At 39.1% G+C, this 20,219-nt stretch overlaps 1 protein-coding gene across 2 annotated transcripts in view; it reads left to right on the forward strand.

The window, feature by feature from the left end:
* Window positions 1-20,219, forward strand: part of apeh (acylaminoacyl-peptide hydrolase) — a 28,436-nt gene that overhangs the window by 1,934 nt on the left and 6,283 nt on the right. For both annotated transcript variants that reach the window (XM_061904445.1, XM_061904444.1), the window contains exons 2-15: window positions 270-399; window positions 1,473-1,599; window positions 1,675-1,762; window positions 4,092-4,167; window positions 4,274-4,365; window positions 16,199-16,267; window positions 16,349-16,486; window positions 16,863-16,954; window positions 17,033-17,073; window positions 17,664-17,785; window positions 17,897-17,957; window positions 18,023-18,120; window positions 18,238-18,289; window positions 20,069-20,157. In XM_061904445.1, the coding sequence (XP_061760429.1) occupies window positions 273-399; window positions 1,473-1,599; window positions 1,675-1,762; window positions 4,092-4,167; window positions 4,274-4,365; window positions 16,199-16,267; window positions 16,349-16,486; window positions 16,863-16,954; window positions 17,033-17,073; window positions 17,664-17,785; window positions 17,897-17,957; window positions 18,023-18,120; window positions 18,238-18,289; window positions 20,069-20,157 (1,272 nt within the window). In that variant the 5' untranslated portion in view covers window positions 270-272. The remainder of the gene's footprint in view (window positions 1-269; window positions 400-1,472; window positions 1,600-1,674; window positions 1,763-4,091; window positions 4,168-4,273; window positions 4,366-16,198; window positions 16,268-16,348; window positions 16,487-16,862; window positions 16,955-17,032; window positions 17,074-17,663; window positions 17,786-17,896; window positions 17,958-18,022; window positions 18,121-18,237; window positions 18,290-20,068; window positions 20,158-20,219) is intronic.

Here is a 20,219-nt window from a genome sequence, read left to right on the forward strand (position 1 = left end):
ACTTTGAGACAAGAGCTATAGTGATGCATGCTTGGTTATGCTTTAAAGATATATACAGCAATTGTGACGACAAATTTTTACTGTCGACTGAGTTTCGTTTTTTAATTATTTCTGCTGGTTGTGTGCCTCCGCATTTTTTCAGCACAAAAAATGTGCCCTGGCTCAAAAAAGGTTGAAAAACACTGCTCTAATAAAATGGACATATCGTTGTCTGTATGGGGGAACTGTTGCTACTAAGGCGTAGTTTCAGTTGTTCTGCTTCTTGTCAGGTGATGACCAGTCCCGAGGATATTGCCAAACTCTACAGACAGCTCAGCCTCTTCCCCTCACTGACCAGGGCAGACGTGGGACCTGTTATTACCTCCCAATATGGAGGCAAATACAGCAACATATACACAGGTTTGTGCCCATGCATGCAGCTCCCAGTATGGTTATTGTTATGGTTAAAGTTCATTTCAAATATGTATACAGATTCAGTATGATACATCATATAATTTACATATACCCATTTTTCTTTAAAACATTTCTGAGAAGGAGTAGGAAGAAGCAAAGCTCATTTAGAGTAGAATAGAAAGTACTTTATTGATCCCTGGGGGGAATTCAGCACTACAGTTCACTCACAATAAACAATAATAATAATAAATAATATATGACATATATATATAGTATATAATATATGAATAATATAAATATATTCTATGTTCTCCCCGTGAATGCGTGGGTTCCCTCTGGGTACTCCGGCTTTCTCCCACTTCCAAAGACATGCACCTGGGGATAGGTTGATTGGCAACACTAAATTGGCCCTAGTGTGTGAATGTAAGTGTGAATGTTGTCAGTCTATCTGTGTTGGCCCTGCAATGAAATGTCAACTTGTCCAGGGTGTACTCCGCCTTCCGCCCAATTGTAGCTGAGATAGGCACCAGCGCCCCCCACGATCCCAAAGGGAATAAGCGGTAGGAAATGGATGGATAATAAGGCACGTAATATCTTATTTTCCAACAAGGTTCTAGATGTTTATCAAATTTCTTCCTCCTTGCACTTTGCAAACACTTGTAGTTTGAACAATCTCTCAAACTTGATCATCTTGGTACTCTGTTTGACTTATTTGCTTAATCCATTCCATAATTTAATTCTACATACTGATGTGCTAAATATTTTGTGAGTGTTGTAAGTGCATACACATGTTTTGAATAAGATTTTCCTCTGAGGTTAAATGTTTTTTTATTTTTTGAGAATAGTTGTTGTACATTCCTGGGCAACATGTAATAGTTAGCTTTGTGCATAATTTTAGCTGTTTGTAAATGCAAAACATCAATGAGTTAGTATTTTGTTTTTGTTTTTTTGTTCCCCGCCTTCCGCCCGATTGTAGCTGGGATAGGCGCCAGCGCCCCCCGTGACCCCAAAAGGGAATAAGCGGTAGAAAATGGATGGATGGATGATTATATATGTTGATTATACAATATGTGTTGCAGAATGGAGCCAGCGTGATCTGCAAAGGAGTGAGAGTGTCAAGTTTTGCAAGCAGTACATTGTGTTCCATGATGACAAATCAGTGGTCTTCTCAGCGCCATCAGGGAACTGCACTGAGATTCAAGGAGTGTAAGTACGAGTTGTGTTATTTCTATTCTAATAGACACGAGTATGATTGTGGGTTTTGTTTCCTCTCAATGTCAGGTTGTTAAGTAAAGATGCCCCTTCTGGAGAAATGAAGGCTGTTGTCAGGAAGAGCACAGTCAAAGGGGAGGACAACCAATTCTTGGAGGTTTGTTGTTTCGTTAACTTTAGAATCTGCAGTGGTTCAGAGGTGGGTGGTGCTTCACTTCCTTGTTCAGATTACGGTTTTGGTGCAGTGATAACATCCCATTTCGATTGTTTCTGTGATTGCTTTAGTAAGTAAGATAACATAAAAGCTCAACAGAAATGAAAGACGGTCAGCAGGATGTCGAAAGTAGACTTTTTTTTATTGCAAACAGTCGATCAAACATCAAAAATTGTCAGGACACTTTCTCAAACCAATTACACACTTTTCCAGCTTCAAAATAAAAGTGTGACACTATACATCCAGTTTAACTACGTTTAGGGTTTCTTCTTAATATACAGGCTTCATACTAGCAGCCACACCTAACAAAATAAAGTAATATAATGTACTGTAGCGCCCAGAAGAAAACAAAGTGTGACGCTCTTTTTAGTTTTTATGGCCAATTGCATGCCAACGATGGGCCCAATTGCAACAAGTATTACAGTTGCCTTTGCGCTTCACTCCCAGACACACAACATTTTTTCATTATCCGCCGACACGCTGTGTTCACAGACCATGGGAAAAAGGACTGCAATGCATAACACACTAAGATACACATTAAAACCAGCCATACGCACAAGGTTGTCTGGAACGGGGGCAGCGTGTCAATCGTTTTTAATTACAAAAAAAGTGACTAAAAGGATTGTAGAAATCTCCCAAAAAATAAAATTCTCAACAAAGGACATTGCATAATAGGCAGCAACAATTTAAAAATGGAACAAAACGTTATGTAAGACAAATATACATCTATGTTGATTTTATACTTAATAATAACAGATGTGTTTTAAATTTATATTGACATTTATTTGCCTTTTTAAAGAATATATGCATCACAGCAAATCATGCAATTACATCATATCAGCCACGACCCTAACCACACCCCCTCTGCCACAGGTATTTTGGCAATTTGGGGGAAAACCTCACATCAACAAAATAAGTGTTTTCAATCATGGTTTGTCAAATATGTTTTGTAATGTTATTCTGTGATATTTGCACCTAAAGAAATGCTAGTACATCAGTATAGGAATATGAGGGTGGGGGGGAGATGATTTTTCTGGCTGGCTAAAATATTGTGTACATTCTTTTATAACATGTTCTGGTCGAGTCTTCAATTACATAATGATTAGCAGGCTTACTATTACATTTTATCAATTAATAAAGAAGGTTACAACATTGTCATGTAGCGATATAAAGCCACCCTCCCTGAAACTTATCTGTCTAGGGTACACTTATTAATGATGAAAAATTATACCTATCTGGGATTATTTGCGATTATTTTGAGTTAACTATGAAAAATATGCATTTAATCACGATTAAATATTGTAATCGTTAGACAGCCCTAATCTCTCTCTCTCTCTCTCTCTCTCTCTCTCTCTCTCTCTCTCTCTCTCTCTCTCTTATTTGCACAACCAGGTCTTGGTAGGTATATTTAGTCATAGCAACCACAAAAGAAGACAATGTGATTTCTTGTTCTTTCTTTGAGTTTGGTTCTGTTGCAAACATTACTAATAATAAGAATAAACTTGATTGCATTACAGAAAGTTTCTCAAATCAAATGTTCTAATTATACAACGTGATCGCTACAGACACAAGCGGTTCGATTGTATTCCATAAGATGATGAAAGTGATTATTCTTAAGAGTAATTTTCTTCGACAAACTTTAGTTTTTTTCCCCAGTTTTTTTACCTTTATGAACCTTTTCTATGAAAGCTCTTTCTTATTTCTCTATTTGAACGATTGAAGCACCCAGGAACAATGCAGCAATACGGCATTTTCTGTTCAAACACACCAGTCACTCACACTTGTGTTAAAGCTACGCTCAAACTGCTTGACCATCGTGTGAATTGAGCAGCGAAGAACAACAGATATGATGTCATTTGCAACCCAGCTATTGACTCATATCATATGTGAGTCTCCTAGTTATTCTAGTTATGTAACTTGTGTTAATGTCAAAATACAACTTTGCATTACTTTTTGGCAACCAAGAAACTTCAGCACAGTGGCCAAGACCACACAGCGGTTTAACAGTGCAGGTTCCACTGAGAACAGGCCTTGACATGGTAAATTTACGTGGTTATACAAGCTGTGCACCGAGTACTTAACTTTACCAAAGTATCACTTCTTTATTATTGTCCCATGAAAACATTAATTTATAAAAAAATACAGAAATGTGCATGGTGTAGACACTTTTGTAATGTTCTCCATACCTGTATCTTGCTAAGTTAGCAGTTACTCCCCTCTGGTTTTTGAAACTAAACTTATGTCTGGCCTCTCCTGTGCCTGCAATCCTCAGATCTGGAGTAAAAACATCAAAGTGAAAAGCATCAATCTAACATCTTTAAAGAAACATGGAAAAGTTTATGAAGATGGTAAGTAAGTCCACGGTTCACTGAAATGGTAATGTCACTCCCTAATTTGTGTTGGAAAGGGCTCTTCAGAACAAAGATAACCACAATGTATGTCTTGTATCCTCAGAGCAATTTAGTTCTTTGGTGTGGTCCCACTCAGAGACGCACCTCTTATATGTGGCTGAGAAAAAGAGACCCAAGGCAGAGTCTTACTTCCAGGTATGTAAACATTGTCAGTAGGGCTACAGCTATCCAATATTTTAGGAATTCAGTAATATAAATGTTTTGAAGTTATCAAACGAAACACACTTTCTAGCGGCATTGTGTCTTTTTGGGAAACTAGTTGAAATAAACAAGAATTTTTGAGATGACCTTTAGTCTTTTTTCCTACTAAGGCACACTACATTAAAATTGCACTATTGCCATTGAAGCATCATTATATGTAACTTATATTACAAAATAAATGTGTATCCTAATGCCAGGTAATCAAAACAATACGTTTTAGTATAGTGCATTTTGTGACAGTGTATTTAACCAATTAACACATACATATTTGAAAAGGTATTAATTGGAGGAGTAGCATTGGAATTTAAGACAAACAACTTGTTAGCATTAACATACAAACAGTAGAGATCACAAGCCCCTATATGTTTCAATACAGCATTCGTTATGCAATCGTACATATAAGATTGAGTTAAAGTTGACCTTTTTACTGGTTGTTTGATGCTCTTATTTACACTGAACAAAATATAAACGCAACACCTTTTTTTTGTTCCCAATTTTAATGAGTTGAACTCAAACATTTAAAACTTACACTCTATATACGAAAAATACATATTCCTCTCAAATATTGTTCAAAAATCTGTCTAAATCTGTGTTGGCGAGCATTTCTTCTTTGCCATGATAGTACATCATACCTCACAGGTGTAGTAGGTCACGATCCTGATTAAACAGTATGATTATTGTACAGGTGTGCCTTAGGCCAGTGGTTCTCAAATGGGGGTACGCGTACCCCTGGGGGTACTTGAAGGTATGCAAGGGGTACGTGAGATTTTTTTTTTGAATATTCTAAAAATAGCAACAATTAAAAAATCCTTTATAAATATATTTATTGAATAATACTTCAACAAAATATGAATGTAAGTTCATAAACTGTGAAAAAAATACAACAATGCAATATTCAGTGTTGACAGCTAGATTTTCTGTGTACATGTTCCATAAATATTGATGTTAAAAGATTTCTTTTTTTGTGGAGAAATGTTTAGAATTAAATTAATGAATCCAGATGGATATCTATTACAATCCCCAAAGAGGGCACTTTAAAATGATGATTACTTCTATGTGTAGAAATCCTTATTTATAATTGAATCACTTGTTTATTTTTCAACAAGTTTTTAGTTATTTTTACATCTTTTTTTCCAAATAGTTCAAGAAAGACCACTACAAATGAGCAATATTTTGCACTGTTATACAATTTAATAAATCAGAAACTGCAGACATAGTACCGTATTTTACTTCTTTACCTTTTTCTCAACCAAAACTGCTTTTCTTTTATTCGGGGGTACTTGAATTAAAAAAATGTTCACAGGGGGTACATCCCTGAAAAAAGGTTGAGAACCATTGCCTTAGGCTGCCTACAATAAAAGGCCATTCTGAAATGAGAAGTTTTATCACACAGCACAATGCAACAGATGTCCAAAGTTTTAAGGGAACGTCCAGTTGACATGCTGACTGCAAGAATGTCCACCAGAGCAGTTGCCCATGAATTGAATGTTCATTTCTCTATCATAAGCCGTCTCCAAAGGCGTTTCAGAGAATTTTGCAGTACATCCAGCTGGCCTCACTACAGCAGACAACGTGTAGCCACACCAGCGCAGGACCTCCACATCTAACAGGTGCCCCTCCATGATCGTCTGAAATAGCCAGCCGGACAGCTGCTGCAACAATTAGTTTGCATAACCAAATAATGTCTGCACAAGCTGTGAGAAACTGAGAGAAAATCATCTGCATGCTCTTTCATTGTTCGTTGTCTTCACTGTCTTGAGTGGGCAAATGCTCACATTTGATGGCGTCTGGCACATTGGAGAGGTATTCTCTTTACAAATGAATCCCGGTTTTCACTCTTCAAGGCAGATGCCAGGCAGTGTGTGAGGCGTCGTGTTGGAGAGCGGTTTGCTGATGTCAAAGTTGTGAACCGCGTGGCCCATGGTGGGCATGGGTTTATGGTATGGGCGTATGTTATGGACAATATTTTGAACGCGCATAGATACTGTGAAGAGATTTTAAGGCACACTGTAATGCCATTCACCCGAGACCATCATCTTATGTTGCAAGGATCTGTACACACTTCCTGGTAGCTGAAATCATCCCAGTTCTTGCATAGCCAGCATACTCATTGGACATGCATTGAGCATATTTGGAATGCTGTGGATCAGCTTATACGACAGCGTGTTCCAATTCCTGCCAATATGCAGCATCTTCGCACAGCCATTGAAGAGGAGTGGACCAACATTCCACAGGCCACAATCAACAACCTGATCAACTCTATGTGAAGGAAATGTGTTGCACTACGTGAATCAAATGTTGGTCACACCAGATACTGACTCTATTTCTGACCTTGCCGGACCCCCAGAAGAGCAAAGTTGCACATTTCACAGTGGCCTTTTATTGTGGGTAGCGTAAGGCACAACTGATCAATAATCATGCATTTAATCAGCATCTTGGTATGCCACACCTGTGAGGTGGGATCGATGATCTTGGCAAAGAAGAAATGCTCACTAATAAAGTTCTAGATCTTTGAGTTCAATTCATGAAATATGGGAACAAAAAACAAAAGTGTTGCATTTATATTTTTGTCGAGTATATGCAGGATGCTTTCTGGTAATGTGCATTGATGTAGTGTTATAGTGAATTGCAACCTCCCTTTGACAGAGCAAACATTTCACCACACTGTCTTTTTCTGTTTGAAATGATCACAAAACTTATTTAGTCTTCTTTGGGCCCTTTGCTTGCTTTCCACCTTGTCGTTTTTCTTTCAACATCACTCTCAGCATTCTGCAGTTCCCGCCACACAAACACACAGACTACATCGACCACAGAGCAACCTACATTACCAATAGGTGCGCCGTTCCCATGTGTGCTCTCTCACAGCATTATTCCGGAAACCATGTCTGAATATTTTACTAATTAAATTAATCCATAGAAGCAATAACTGTACAGAGATGGGCAGAGCCTAAACATATGTGTTAGGCTAGCTGGAGATTGTTGACACCGATCACAAAATACGGATATTCCATCATACATCTTAACCAGTCAGACCTTAAAAAAGACTACAAATTAGAGATGTCCGATAATTTTTTTTTTGCCGATATCCGAAATTCCGATATTGTCCAACTCTTAATTACCAATTCCGGAATGAACCAGTACCGGTATATACAGTCGTGGAATTATTATGCCTAATTGTGTTGTGATGCCCTGCTGGATGCATTAAGCAATGTAACAAGGTTTTCCAAAATAAATCAACTCAAGTTATGGAAAAAAATGCCAACATGGCACTGCCATATTTATTTTTAAAGTCACAAACTGTATAATTTTTTTTAACATGCCTCAAAACAGCAGCTTGGAATTTGGTACATGCTCTTTCCTGAGAGCGCATGAGGAGGTTGAGGTGGGCGGGGTTTGGGTGGCAGAGTTGAAGTGGGGTGGATAGCGGGGAGGTGTATATTGTAGTGTTCTGGAAGAGTTAGTGCTGCAAGAGTTTCTGGGTATTTGTTCTGTTGTGTTTATATTGTGTTACGGTGCGGATGTTCTCCCGAAATGTGTTTGTCATTCTTGTTTGGTGTGGGTTCACAGTGTGGCGCATATTTGTAACAGTGTTAAAGTTGGTATGGCTGTTGAGCAAGTATGCATTGCATTCACTTGTGTGTGTGAAAAGCTGTAGATACTATGTGACTAGGCCGGCACGCAAAGGAAGTGCCTTTAAGGCTTATTGGCCTTCTGTACTTCTCTCTAGTCCGTGTGTCAGAGTTAGTTTGTGACAAACCCCAAGATGCAGAGATGGACGCAGGCATGGAGTGAGAAAACATGATTTAATTAAAATATTAGAATTAGAACAAACAAAAGGAAGCTGAACCAAAATAAGAGTGCTGACAGAAACTAAGGACAGGAAATACTAAACACACCACAGGAAAAACTAAAACACAAACAAACTGTCAGTGGCAAGCCTGACCGTAGCCCCCACTCCCATAACGGATACCAGACGTTTTACGAACCCCCCCATTCCCTAGGGAAAAAAGAACAGTCCAAAGTCAAGGGAGGGTGGAGGGATGACAAGGCGGTGGGCCGCCAGGCCAAGTGTCTCCACACCCAGCGGGGAAGAGTCAAGTGGCGACGGCGAATAGAACGCCGCTGCAATTTGCGAGGCGGTCGCCCATGAAACGACCACCTCTGTGGCCGACAAGAGTATGTTGGCGCCCTCAGCAGGCCCACCGGACAGGATGGTGGTGGCGCCCTCTGCTGCTGGACCACCTGAGTGCGTGGTGGAGTCTGCTGGCCCACCTGAGTGCGTGGTGGAGTCTGCTGGCCCACCGTAGTGCGTGGTGGAGTCTGCTGGCCCACCGGAGTGCGTGGTGGAGTCTGCTGGCCCACCGGAGTGCATGGTGGTGGCGCCCTCTGCTGCTGGACCACCTGAGTGCGTGGTGGAGTCTGCTGGCCCACCTGAGTGCGTGGTGGAGTCTGCTGGCCCACCGTAGTGCGTGGTGGAGTCTGCTGGCCCACCGGAGTGCGTGGTGGAGTCTGCTGGCCCACCGGAGTGCATGGTGGGGTCTGCTGGCTCACCAGAGTGCGTGGTGGCGCCGTAGGTTGCAGACTCACTGGAGATGATGGCGCCATAGGTTGCAGACCCACCGGAGGTGAAGGCGCCGTAGATTTCAGACTCACCGGAGGTGATGGTGGCGTCTGCCGGCCCACCGGAGATGATGGTGGCGCCTGCCGGCCCACTGGAGATGATGCAGACCAACTGGGACGCGAAGTAGCTGTGTCTCCCCATCTGCACAGCTACTGATAGCCCCCCCCTCAAGGGACGGATTCAAGACGTCCCCCGAGAAGCCAACACAGGACAGGGATGGGTGGGAGGGATTGCTAAATGATGCAGTGTTTCCTCGATTCGTTCATTAATTCTAAAACTTTGTTTAGCCTCTCCGACATAAACAACTCTGCGGGGTTCGAATTTGGCTGAATTATTCTGTAAGAGTTAGTTTGTGACAAACCCCAAGATGCAGAGATGAAGGCAGGCATGGAGTGAGAAAACATGATTTAATTAAAATATTAGAATTAGAACAAACAAAAGGGTACTAACAAAGGACGTGCACGAGGCAGATAACAAACAAAAGGGTCTTTAGCATGGAACATAGCAAGAAACAAAAAGGGGCCTAGCGTGGAAACAGGAAAACAGAAGTCGTTACTTGTAGAGTGAAAACAAAACGGAAGCAGTGAACAAAAAACAGTAAGCTACAACAGATACCTAAAGATAGCTTACCGCTACGCTGCAATGACTCGACATGAAACGACACGACAGGTGCGACAATACGGAAGTCATCGACAAGACAATAATCCAGCACTGACTGGAAGACAAAGCAGTTACAAATAAGAGTGGGCTGATTGACACAAGGTGTGGCCAGGTGCCAATCAGCCGCAACTGAGGGGAAACAGCACTCAGTAAGACAAACAGTAGGCTGAACCAAAACAGTAGTGCTGACAGGAACTAAGGACAAGAAATACTAAACACACAGGAGGAAAAACTTAAAACACAAACAAACTGTCAGTGGCAAGCCTGACACCGTGTACACAGTGGCGTTTTAAAAAGTCATACATTTTACTTTTTGAAACCGATACCGATAATTTCCGATATTCCATTTTAATGCATTTATTGACTGATAATATCGGCAGTCCGATATTCTCGGACATCCCTACTAGAAATTGTCTCTAAACCAAAATAGTGCTTAAACTTAACCCAAATCTTAAATTAGGTTTTTATAAATATTTTTTTTCTAAAAGCAAAAGTATATGAGTTAAATGGAAAATTAACCAGAGCCCTAGGAGATACCGGTTTAGTTGAATTTGCCTCAAAAACCAGCCGTAACGGGGGAGGATCAAATTCTTCATATCGTAGCCAATATTTAAGAATCAAAATATTGGTATCCCATTAGTAAAGCCTAAAGTTTGCTAGTGTTAACCCCCCCCATGATTTGGATCGCTGAAAATATTGTTTATGTAACCTGTGAGTCTTTTTATTCCAAATGAAGTCTAAAGTCTGACAATGTAATGTACGAAAGAAGGACTGACCCTGCTGTGTATCACTGGGGATTTAATATTATTTGTCCTGACTGATGCCTCAGGAGACGAATATAGGAACTTAATGCATGAATTAAAACAGTAAAGATGAATCTCTTCCACTCCTCTTGGTTAAAAGGCTTTTCAGCACCCATATATCACTGTTTCTTCAGTGTTAAAAGCAGACAGATCGTACAACATATTACAAACAGATTGAAGATTAGAAGTAGAGTGCCTATTTCAAATGAACCCGGTTTTAAACAGCAATATAAATAGAAGGCAGAATGGCATCCAGACGTCGAGCCAGCAGTTAGGTTAATAATTTAAAGTCCACATTTAACAGGTAAATAGGACGATACAAAGTGCACGACAAATAATCCTTGCCTTTTTTTAAGAGGAGACGAATTTAAGCCTGGTTAAGCGTTTGCAGGAGGCGGCTGAATTGAAACAATGTATTGTACATTACCAATAATTTGAAAGCTAGATTATGTTAACATTTATTTTTAAATTTGGGAGGATAACTTATCTGGTTATGGAGATTTACCGTTTTGTAGGGATGACGCTGCAACAGTCAATATCGCAAGAGTAATTGCACTTTACCGCAGCAAACTGATCAACCGAGGGGATGTCCAGATTGGCAAAACATTTTTTATCAAGCTCTGAGAGGAACATTGAGCAGATGAGTAGATGGACATATGAATTCTTAAATACATTTTTATCTCAAGATCATCTGTATCTCTGTCTAAATCAGATTGTATATGCGGAATATAATGGGATGCTGATATCTGGCGTAGTTGATGAGCTAATAGTTAACTAGCTCTATCGCCATGTTCAATGAACTGAGATCTTGAACAGAGCATTTGTTCAGTAACATGGTCTGTTGTAAGGACATAAAGTTCTGCCTGTAAAGAGAGCTTTTCCGTTTTAAAAGGTAGAGTACAGGTTGTGTAATACAGATACTGCATGCGTTGTCAAACTAGTCAATTTATTCTTCCTGAATTTTTTCTCATAGCTTGTATAGGATATTATCTCCACCCCCAATGTATGCCTTCAGCGCCTCCCAGAGTACAGAGGCCGACACCCCGGAAGCCTTGTTTAAGAGCACAAAAAATAGTATTTGACGTGAAAGACAATCCACAAAGTAATCGTGTATTGAGATGCCGTGGCACACGCGGTTTTCAGGTTTTTAAAAAGTAAATCCATTGCAATTGGAGCATGATCAGAGATATCAATTGCATCATATTTGCACAAGTAAATTGTTATTAACTATAATTATAAATATATATTTAATATACTATTTAAAAAACAATATTGTTATATAATATATATATCAATCATATAATAATATAATATAATAATCTATATGTATATATTATATACTGTATGTGTAATATTTAAATATTATATTTTATTTTTTATATTGCTACTATGGTACATTTTATTCTACTTTATAACTGCATTATCCTTTCCATCCTTACCCTTTCCATCATTAGTAACTGAACTATTATGTGGAACAATTTCCGTTGTGAATCAATAAAGTTTGTCTTAAGTCAAAAAATAAGTTAATGCGGGTGACATTGGTGGACAAGTTTTGGGTGTTAATCAATCAAGCTGGGGATCAAGTTAACAGTTAAAGTCTCAATCTAGTATTAAATAGTACATTGACAAATTGGCAAGATTCAGAAAAATGTGTCATCGTCATAGTTGAAAGCATAAACATTTACGAGGGCTACAGGGTTGTTGGAAATCTGGCCAGTGATGATAACAAACCTCCCATTTGGATCAGAAATACTATTCAAGTGTACAAAAGGAATATAATTATTTAGCAAAATAGCAACTCCCCTCGATTTGCCCGAAAAATAAAAATGGTCAGTCCATTCATCTATCCTTCCTCTCCTCAGCCTCAAGTGATCAGAAGGTTTAAGAATAGTCTCTTGCAAAAAGATTACTTGGGCTCCCAAATGATGAAGATGATATCATCTTCTCTCGTTTTTATTGGATTAATAAGCATTTGACAATTAAAACTGGTAAACCAATACCACACCCGCCGGACGTCGCTGTTAGGTTAGGCGGGGTAATAGCAAAATGGTGCAAGCATCAAATATACTGTGTACAAAAATGCAAGTCTCTTGTAGAACTCGAAAAAACATACTTGACTGATGCAAATGCAAGAAAAACAAACCCCTGGCCTCCACCCGCCTTCCCCCAAACTCTTGCAGAAGCACTACACAGGGTGTGTGCAACATCCCCTCATTACAAAAAAACAACCATCGCACCTCTTCTACTTTAGAAACAAACAACACAGCAGGCACCAAAATTGTGACATCGAGTAAGCAAATAAAGTCCACTAAGGTACTGTATATCTTTGAATATGATTAAAAAAGGCCGTTTAATTTCAGCTTTCTTTCAAAAGCTGTTCCTTCAATTGAATGTACAAAACTTTGCCAAGTTCCTCTGCAGGTATAACCTTGTTACATATTTAACCACTCCAAATTTACTACAAACTGCCCGGCATTGCAAAAAAGCTTTGAGAAATTGCCCTGACACTGCTATCCAGTACATTTGCGATCACTCTGGTTGAATTATGAGCAAAAACAGATCTGGGAATGAACAGGCTGCAAAAGTCTCAAGCCAGAGTCACAATAGTGAAATTTCACTACATTCAGGTAAAGAGGAAACTTTTAGTAGGGCCACCGCCAGGTCACCACTGCTACTACAAGTATTAGCAACCTCCCCAACTATACTGCAGAGGTGGCCAAGAAACCAGCTGCCTTCACGGCATAGTATTTCTGGTATTTCTACTGTACCCCACAGTTTTTTCGCATCATGTCAGCGACAACACAGAACAGACAGTTCACGAATCCTTAAGCAATTACAGACTTTATTCAAATTCTCCTTTTTATTTCTATTTCATGAATTAGCACCAGATGCATCTTTTCTTTCCAAATATGTATTTTATATTTATATTGGTTGAGTCACACAACGACACTTGATAATTTGGAACGTGAATGGTATTAATAACCCGGTTAAATGTACTAGACTCCCCACACACCTAAAATCTTTAAATCAGGATGTGATGTACATTCGTGGTCAAAAGTTTACATACACTTGTAAAGAAAATAATGTCATGGCTGTCTTGAGTTTTCAACAATTTTTACAGCTCTTATTTTTTTGGGATAGAGTGATTGGAGCACATACTTGTTTGTCACAAAAAACCTTCATGAAGTTTAGTTTTATGAATTTATTATGGGTCTACTGAAAATCAGACCAATTCTGCTAGGTCAAAAGTATACATACAGCAACATACATTATCAATTTTGGTGATGTAGAAAAGTTACAATCATAACAAATTGGCTTCGTGGCATGGCCTTTTAACTTCATGTGAGTGTTTATGATTGACGATACCTGTTGACTTCTCTGAGCCCATTTAAATAGTGCAATGTTAATATTTGGTTACATGTCCCTTGGCAAACACTGCAAAAAGGCGCGTTTAATAGCCATCCACAAGCTTGTGGTAAGCTTCTGGTTTAATTTTTGACCACTCTTCTTAACAAAATTGCTGCAGTTCAGCTAAATTTGTTAGTTTTCTGACATGGGCTTGTTTCTTCAGCATTGTCCACATGTTCTCATTGGGGTTTAAGTCAGGAATTTGGGAAGGCCATTCTAAAACCTTGATTCTAGCCTAATTTAGCCATTCCTTTTCCACTTTTGACATGTATTTGGGGTCATTTTCCTGTTGGAACACCCAACTGCGCCCAAAACCCAACCTCCGGGCTGATGATTTTAGGCTGTCCTGAAGAATTTGGAGGTAACCCTCCTTTCTCATTGTCCCATGAGATCTCTCTGTAAAGCACTAGTTCCATTGGCAGCAAAACAGGCCCAGAGCATAATACTACCACCAACATGCTTGACAGTAGGTTGGTGTTTCTGGGATTAAGTCCTCAACTTTTCTCCTCCAAACATATTGCTGGGTATTGTGGCCAAACAAGTACATTTTTGTTTCATCTGACCACAGAGCTTTCCCCCAGAAGGTCTTATTTTGGTCCATGTGATCAGCAGCAAGTTTAAGACAAGCCTTAAGATGTCACTTCTGGAGCAAGGGCTTCTTTCTTGCATGGTAGCCTCTGTCCATGGGGATGCAAAACACTCTTGACTGTAGACACTGACACCTGTGTTCCAGCAGCTTCCAAATCATTGCATACCTGCTTTTTGGTGGTTCTCGGTTGACTCTTGATCATCCTGACCAATTTTCTCTCAGCTGCAGGTGATAGCTTGCGCTTTCTTCCTGATTGTGGCAGTGACAAAAATGTGCCCTGCACTTTATACTTACGAACAATTGTCTGCACTTTTGCTCTTTGGACCTTAAGCTGCTTTGAAATGACTCCAAGTGACTCTCGCCCCATCCTTGTTTGTGAATGACTGAGCATTTCATGGAATCTACTTTTATACCCAATCATGGCACCCAACTGTTCCCAATTAGCTTGCACACCTGTGGGATGTTCCAAATAAGTGTTTGATGAGAATTCCTCAACTTTATCAGTATTTATTGCCACCTTTCCCAACTTCTTTGTCACGTGTTGCTGGCATCAAATTCTAAAGTTAATGATTATTTGCAAAAAAAAAAATGTTTATCAGTTCGAACATCAAATATGTTGTCTTTGTAGTGCATTCATTTGAATATGGGTTGAAAATGATTTGCAAATCATTGTATTCCTTTTATATTTACATTTAACACAATTTCCCAACTCAATTTTCTTTTTTACAGCTGAAGACGTTGTCAAGTTTTGTTTTCATTGCCATATAGGCAGGAGAAGCAGCTGCTAAAATTAGTTGAACCAGCATCGGCTTCAGGCATTCAGAGTGTACTTCACATTCTATGTATATGGATATTAGTTATAACTCAATTTGTTAAACATATAGACCAGTACAATGCACCCGGTGTGCTTTTAACGTCTATTGAGTCAGCCCTAATGAAGGACAAAGTTTGAGATCTACACTGTTTGGACATACAAATACGGTACCTCCTTAACATTACAACGTCCTACAATATTTAGTCAATCAGATCTTAATCACTTTTCCCTATAAATACAGTAACTTGCAGCATTTCAGCATTAGAACAACAACTTTTTTTACATTTGTTTACTGCTGCGACTTGCTTGAATCTGAGTAAGCAGCAATTATTTAGCTTTTGTGTCATTGTTCGTTCACCTAGCAAATTCCGAGACACAACACATAGGTCCAATTCGCCTTAAGAAATACACAAAACATGTCGAAAACTATCCTGACAGATAATGAAATACACAATATTATACTCGGTAACTGGAATGACCTGTGTACAAAATTCATGGTTCGTGGGCTCCGAGCGCTCAGTTTTTTTGCTCATTTCCACCACCTGCCATCCTGGCTCTTTACCATAGTTGGAACAACTGAATAATACCCAACTATCTTGATTTTGCGTGGTATATGTGTGATGTCCTGTCTTGGAAGTCTATGTTGAACCCACATACCAAAATACTTAGTGATTAATTGTGACCATTATAATGGATCAGTTGGTTGTTTATTATTATACAGTACATTAGAGGGTGCAAGAAGAAAAGAACAACCACCTCATTGAGACCATCAATTGTGTTAATTGTATCACCTACTTTATTTGCACAAGTCAGCTCGCAAAGTGTTACTCAAAATAACACTGTTATTGTTTTGTCTTATTTTCTGTTTTTAGAAAGAGTCTTCGATGTTGTCCTCTACTCTGGATGAAGAAAATACTTCAGAGAAAAAGGAGTCTGTCAAAGTATTAAATGAAGCGTTTTGACACTTTTATTTTTGTCGTCTTGTCTGGTTAATGTAATGTCCTTCCTTGCTTGATGTACAGGGGGAGCAGTTTGTCTTCTATGAGGACTGGGGAGAGACACTAGTTCAAAAGAGCCACCCAGTGCTCTGTGTTCTGGACATCGAGAGTGACAATGTGTCTGTATTAGAAGGAATACCTGAAAACATATCACCAGGACAGGTTGGTGTGATGATGCGGATGGTCTTGTTTGCTTTTTTATTTTGTACTTAACTACTAAAAATTAGCTTTACTTACCAATTGAAAGTTAATCTCAAGGAAATTGTTTTTAAATGGTGAATTAAAGTTTTAGCACAGTAAAACATATTTTCTTTTTACGCGTTCTAAAACGTACACACACAAATTATGGAATGTGTAAAATAATAGTTCCATTCCCATTAAATGGAATGGAATTAAATAATAGTAATATATAATAATGCGGCTGTATTGTTTGTGTTTGACATATGTTTTGGGGAGAATATTTTACTGGATTGTTACTTTGATTGACAAATAAACAGCTTTTTAAAAGTCCACTTATTTTTTTTCTCTGTTTCTACAGGCATTTTGGGCTCCTGGTGACACAGGTGTGGTGTTTGTTGGATGGTGGCATGAGCCTTTTAGACTTGGCCTCAAGTTTTGTCCTAACAGGAGGTGATTGTGGAGTTAAAATCTGCATGGGAACTAAAAGCATTATTTAATATGTCACTCATGTTTTTTTTTTTTTGTAAGATCGTCCTTGTTCTATGTGGACCTCACTGGAGGGAAATGTGGTAAGCGCACCTTCGCATAAGATCTGTTATGAGGAAGTGCAATATTACTTTTCTTTTTCTTAATCTATCTAGATGAACAATATGTATTTGAAACAATTTACCAAGAATCACTGCTTGTAGTACAGGCAACTGCTTTCTGTGCAGCCAGCTTGGGGGTTCAGTTCCCACACAGTGTAAATGTGTTCTGTTATTGACTGGCGACCAGTCCAGAGTGTCCTCTGCCCTTGAACAAGAAAATAGGTGTAGAAAATAGACGCATGGAGTGATTATTGAACAAAAATTTAAACAAATTTTAAACCCATCATACCATACTGTGTATGGTCTGGATTGTGGTATGCATTTCAAAATGTTATGAGGACCACAACCTAGTGGGGAAATTGGTGTATTACAGTTTAATCATTTCTTCAACTCATTGTCAAGGGTGGTCGCAAATTTGTCAAAATGAAGGATATGCCATACTGTCAATAGACTTCCACTATTCTTTATATTTTATTTGTTTTGGCAAATGAGTTGAATCTGGTTATTTAGGTAGCAAAAGTGTAACTCAAAAATAAGCACAATCATTTTATCGCATTTTTTGTGTCCCTCAGAGCAGTTGTCATCTGGAACAAGTGGAGTGTGCTCTCCTAGGATAAGCCCAGACAACTGTCGGATTGTCTATCAGGAATATTCAGTTTATGGGCCGCACATGCAGTGTAGCCGACTGTGTATGGTAAAGCCCGTTCCACAGTAGACATGTTTACTTTCTCCTTTTCACTTTTGGCTATGCTGAAGCATGGTTTTCTAATATATTTTGGTCTGTTCACATGAATGTTCTCTCTAGTATGATTGGTATACTAAGCAGACCTCAGTGGTGGTGGATGTGGTGAAGAGACCAGGAGAAGGCAAGTAACATTTAGAGTCTTTAATTAATACATTTTGTGTAATGTGCCCTAATTTGGTTTTACAGATGGCTTCACTGGCATTTACTGCACTCAGCTGCCACCTCAATGCTGGTCAGCTGATAGTCAACGTATTATTGTTGCCTGTCCTCAGCGCAGCCGCAAGGTACTTACAGCATAAATTAGTAATGTAAAAAAAGCAAGCGTTGGTATTTCCTTTTCTGCTTTTAAATGGGTCTTCAGCTCTTCCTCTATATAACGGCTTATTTTGTCTGTTTTGAAGGAGCTTCTGATGGTGGATATAAACACAAAGAGTGTATCCTCTCTGACTCCGAGTGAGTCATCAAATATTTTTATACTAATGTTCAATGTATACAGTTAGAAACATAAATGTCTATAATTATCCGTTTACATAGTTCATTAAATCAATATGCATCTTGATATCACAGCAGAATAGTGTTATTTCTGTGCTTGTGAAAATGTGCTTGTGACATACAGTGGGGCAAAAAAGTATTTAGTCAGCCACCGATTGTGCTAGTTCTGCCACTTAAAATGATGACAGAGGTCTGTATTTTTCATCATAGGTACACTTCAACTGTGAGAGACAGAATATGAAAAAAAAAATCCAGGAATTCACATTGTAGGAATTTTAAAGAATTTATTTGTAAATTATGGTGGAAAATAAGTATTTGGTCCCTTCAAACAAGGAAGATCTCTGGCTCTCACAGACCTGTAACTTCTTTTTTAAGAAGCTCTTCTGTCCTCCACTTGTTACCTGTATTAATGGCACTTGTTTGAACTCGTTATTTGTATAAAAGACACCTGTCCACAGCCTCAAACAGTCAGACTCCAAACTCCACAATGGCCAAGACCAAAGAGCTGTCAAAGGACACCAGGAAAAGAACTGTAGACCTGCACCAGACTGGGAAGAGTGAATCTACAATAGGCAAGCAGCTTGGTGTGAAAAAATCAACTGTGGTAGCAATTATCAGAAAATGGAAGACATACAAGACCACTGATAATCTCCCTCGATCTGGGGCTCCACGCAAGATCTCATCCAGTGGGGTCAAAATGATCATGAGAACGGTGAGCAAAAATCCCAGAACCACACAGGGGGACCTGGTGAATGACCTGCAGAGAGCTGGGACCAAAGTAACAAAGGTTACCATCAGTAACACACTACGCCGACTGGGAATCAAATCCTGCAGTGCCAGACGCTTCCCCCTGCTTAAGCCAGTGCATGTCCAGGCCCATCTGAAGTTTGCCAGAGAGCACATGGATGATACAGCAGAGGATTGGGAGAATGTCATGTGGTCAGATGAAACCAAAATATAACTTTTTGATATAAACTCAACTCGTCATGTTTGGAGGAAGAAGAATACTGAGTTGCATCCCAAGAACACCATACTTACTGTGTAGCATGGGGTTGGAAACATCATGCTTTGGGGCTGTTTTTCTGCTAAGGGGACCGGACGATTGATCTGTGTTAAGGAAAGAATAAATGGGGCCATGTATTGTGAGATTTTGAGCCAAAACCTCCTTCCAATAGTGAGAGCTTTGAATGGTTGACCAAATACGGTACTTATTTTCCACCATAATTTACAAATAAATTCTTTCAAATTCCTACAAAGTGAATTCCTGAATTTTTTCCCCATTCTGTCTCTCACAGTTGAAATGTACCTATGATGAAATTTATAGACCTCTGTCATCATTTTAAGTGGGAGAACTTTCACAATCAGTGGCTGACTAAATACTTTTTTGCCCCACTGTATTTGAGTGTTCGTTGTCTACTGCTTATTCTGTTCAGGTTGAACAAGCCTATCTGTTCAACAAAATGCCTTCTTCCTCAATATATGTAACTAAAAAGCAATGCACCTTGCTGTAAATCCCATTCATAGTTTAGTTTAGATGTTTATTTATTGTTTTTTTATGGGGCGAATAGAGGACTTCCTATTGGCTCCATTGTAAGCAAAGTTTTATTTAGGTTTATTTACGAGTTAGAATGCAAAAACATATCTACAATGATTGTGAACGAATATTTTTAAGAAAGTGCAGTTTCTTCTTAAGGCACTCTCAGTAATCAACAGTAATAGTTGTTCTTTCTTTAACTGTAGATTCGGACATGGGTTCCTGGTCTTTGCTGACTGTAGAGAGAGACCTGATAGTGGCAAGCTGCGCTTCTCCAAACTGCCCTCCAAGTCTGGTAGGATCCATGACGCACAATCTTTATTCAAGTATTTCAGGGTACCATGGGTTCTTAAGGCC

This window comes from Nerophis ophidion, linkage group LG06, assembly GCF_033978795.1.
Source record: "Nerophis ophidion isolate RoL-2023_Sa linkage group LG06, RoL_Noph_v1.0, whole genome shotgun sequence".
NCBI classification, from domain to species: Eukaryota; Metazoa; Chordata; class Actinopteri; order Syngnathiformes; family Syngnathidae; genus Nerophis; species Nerophis ophidion.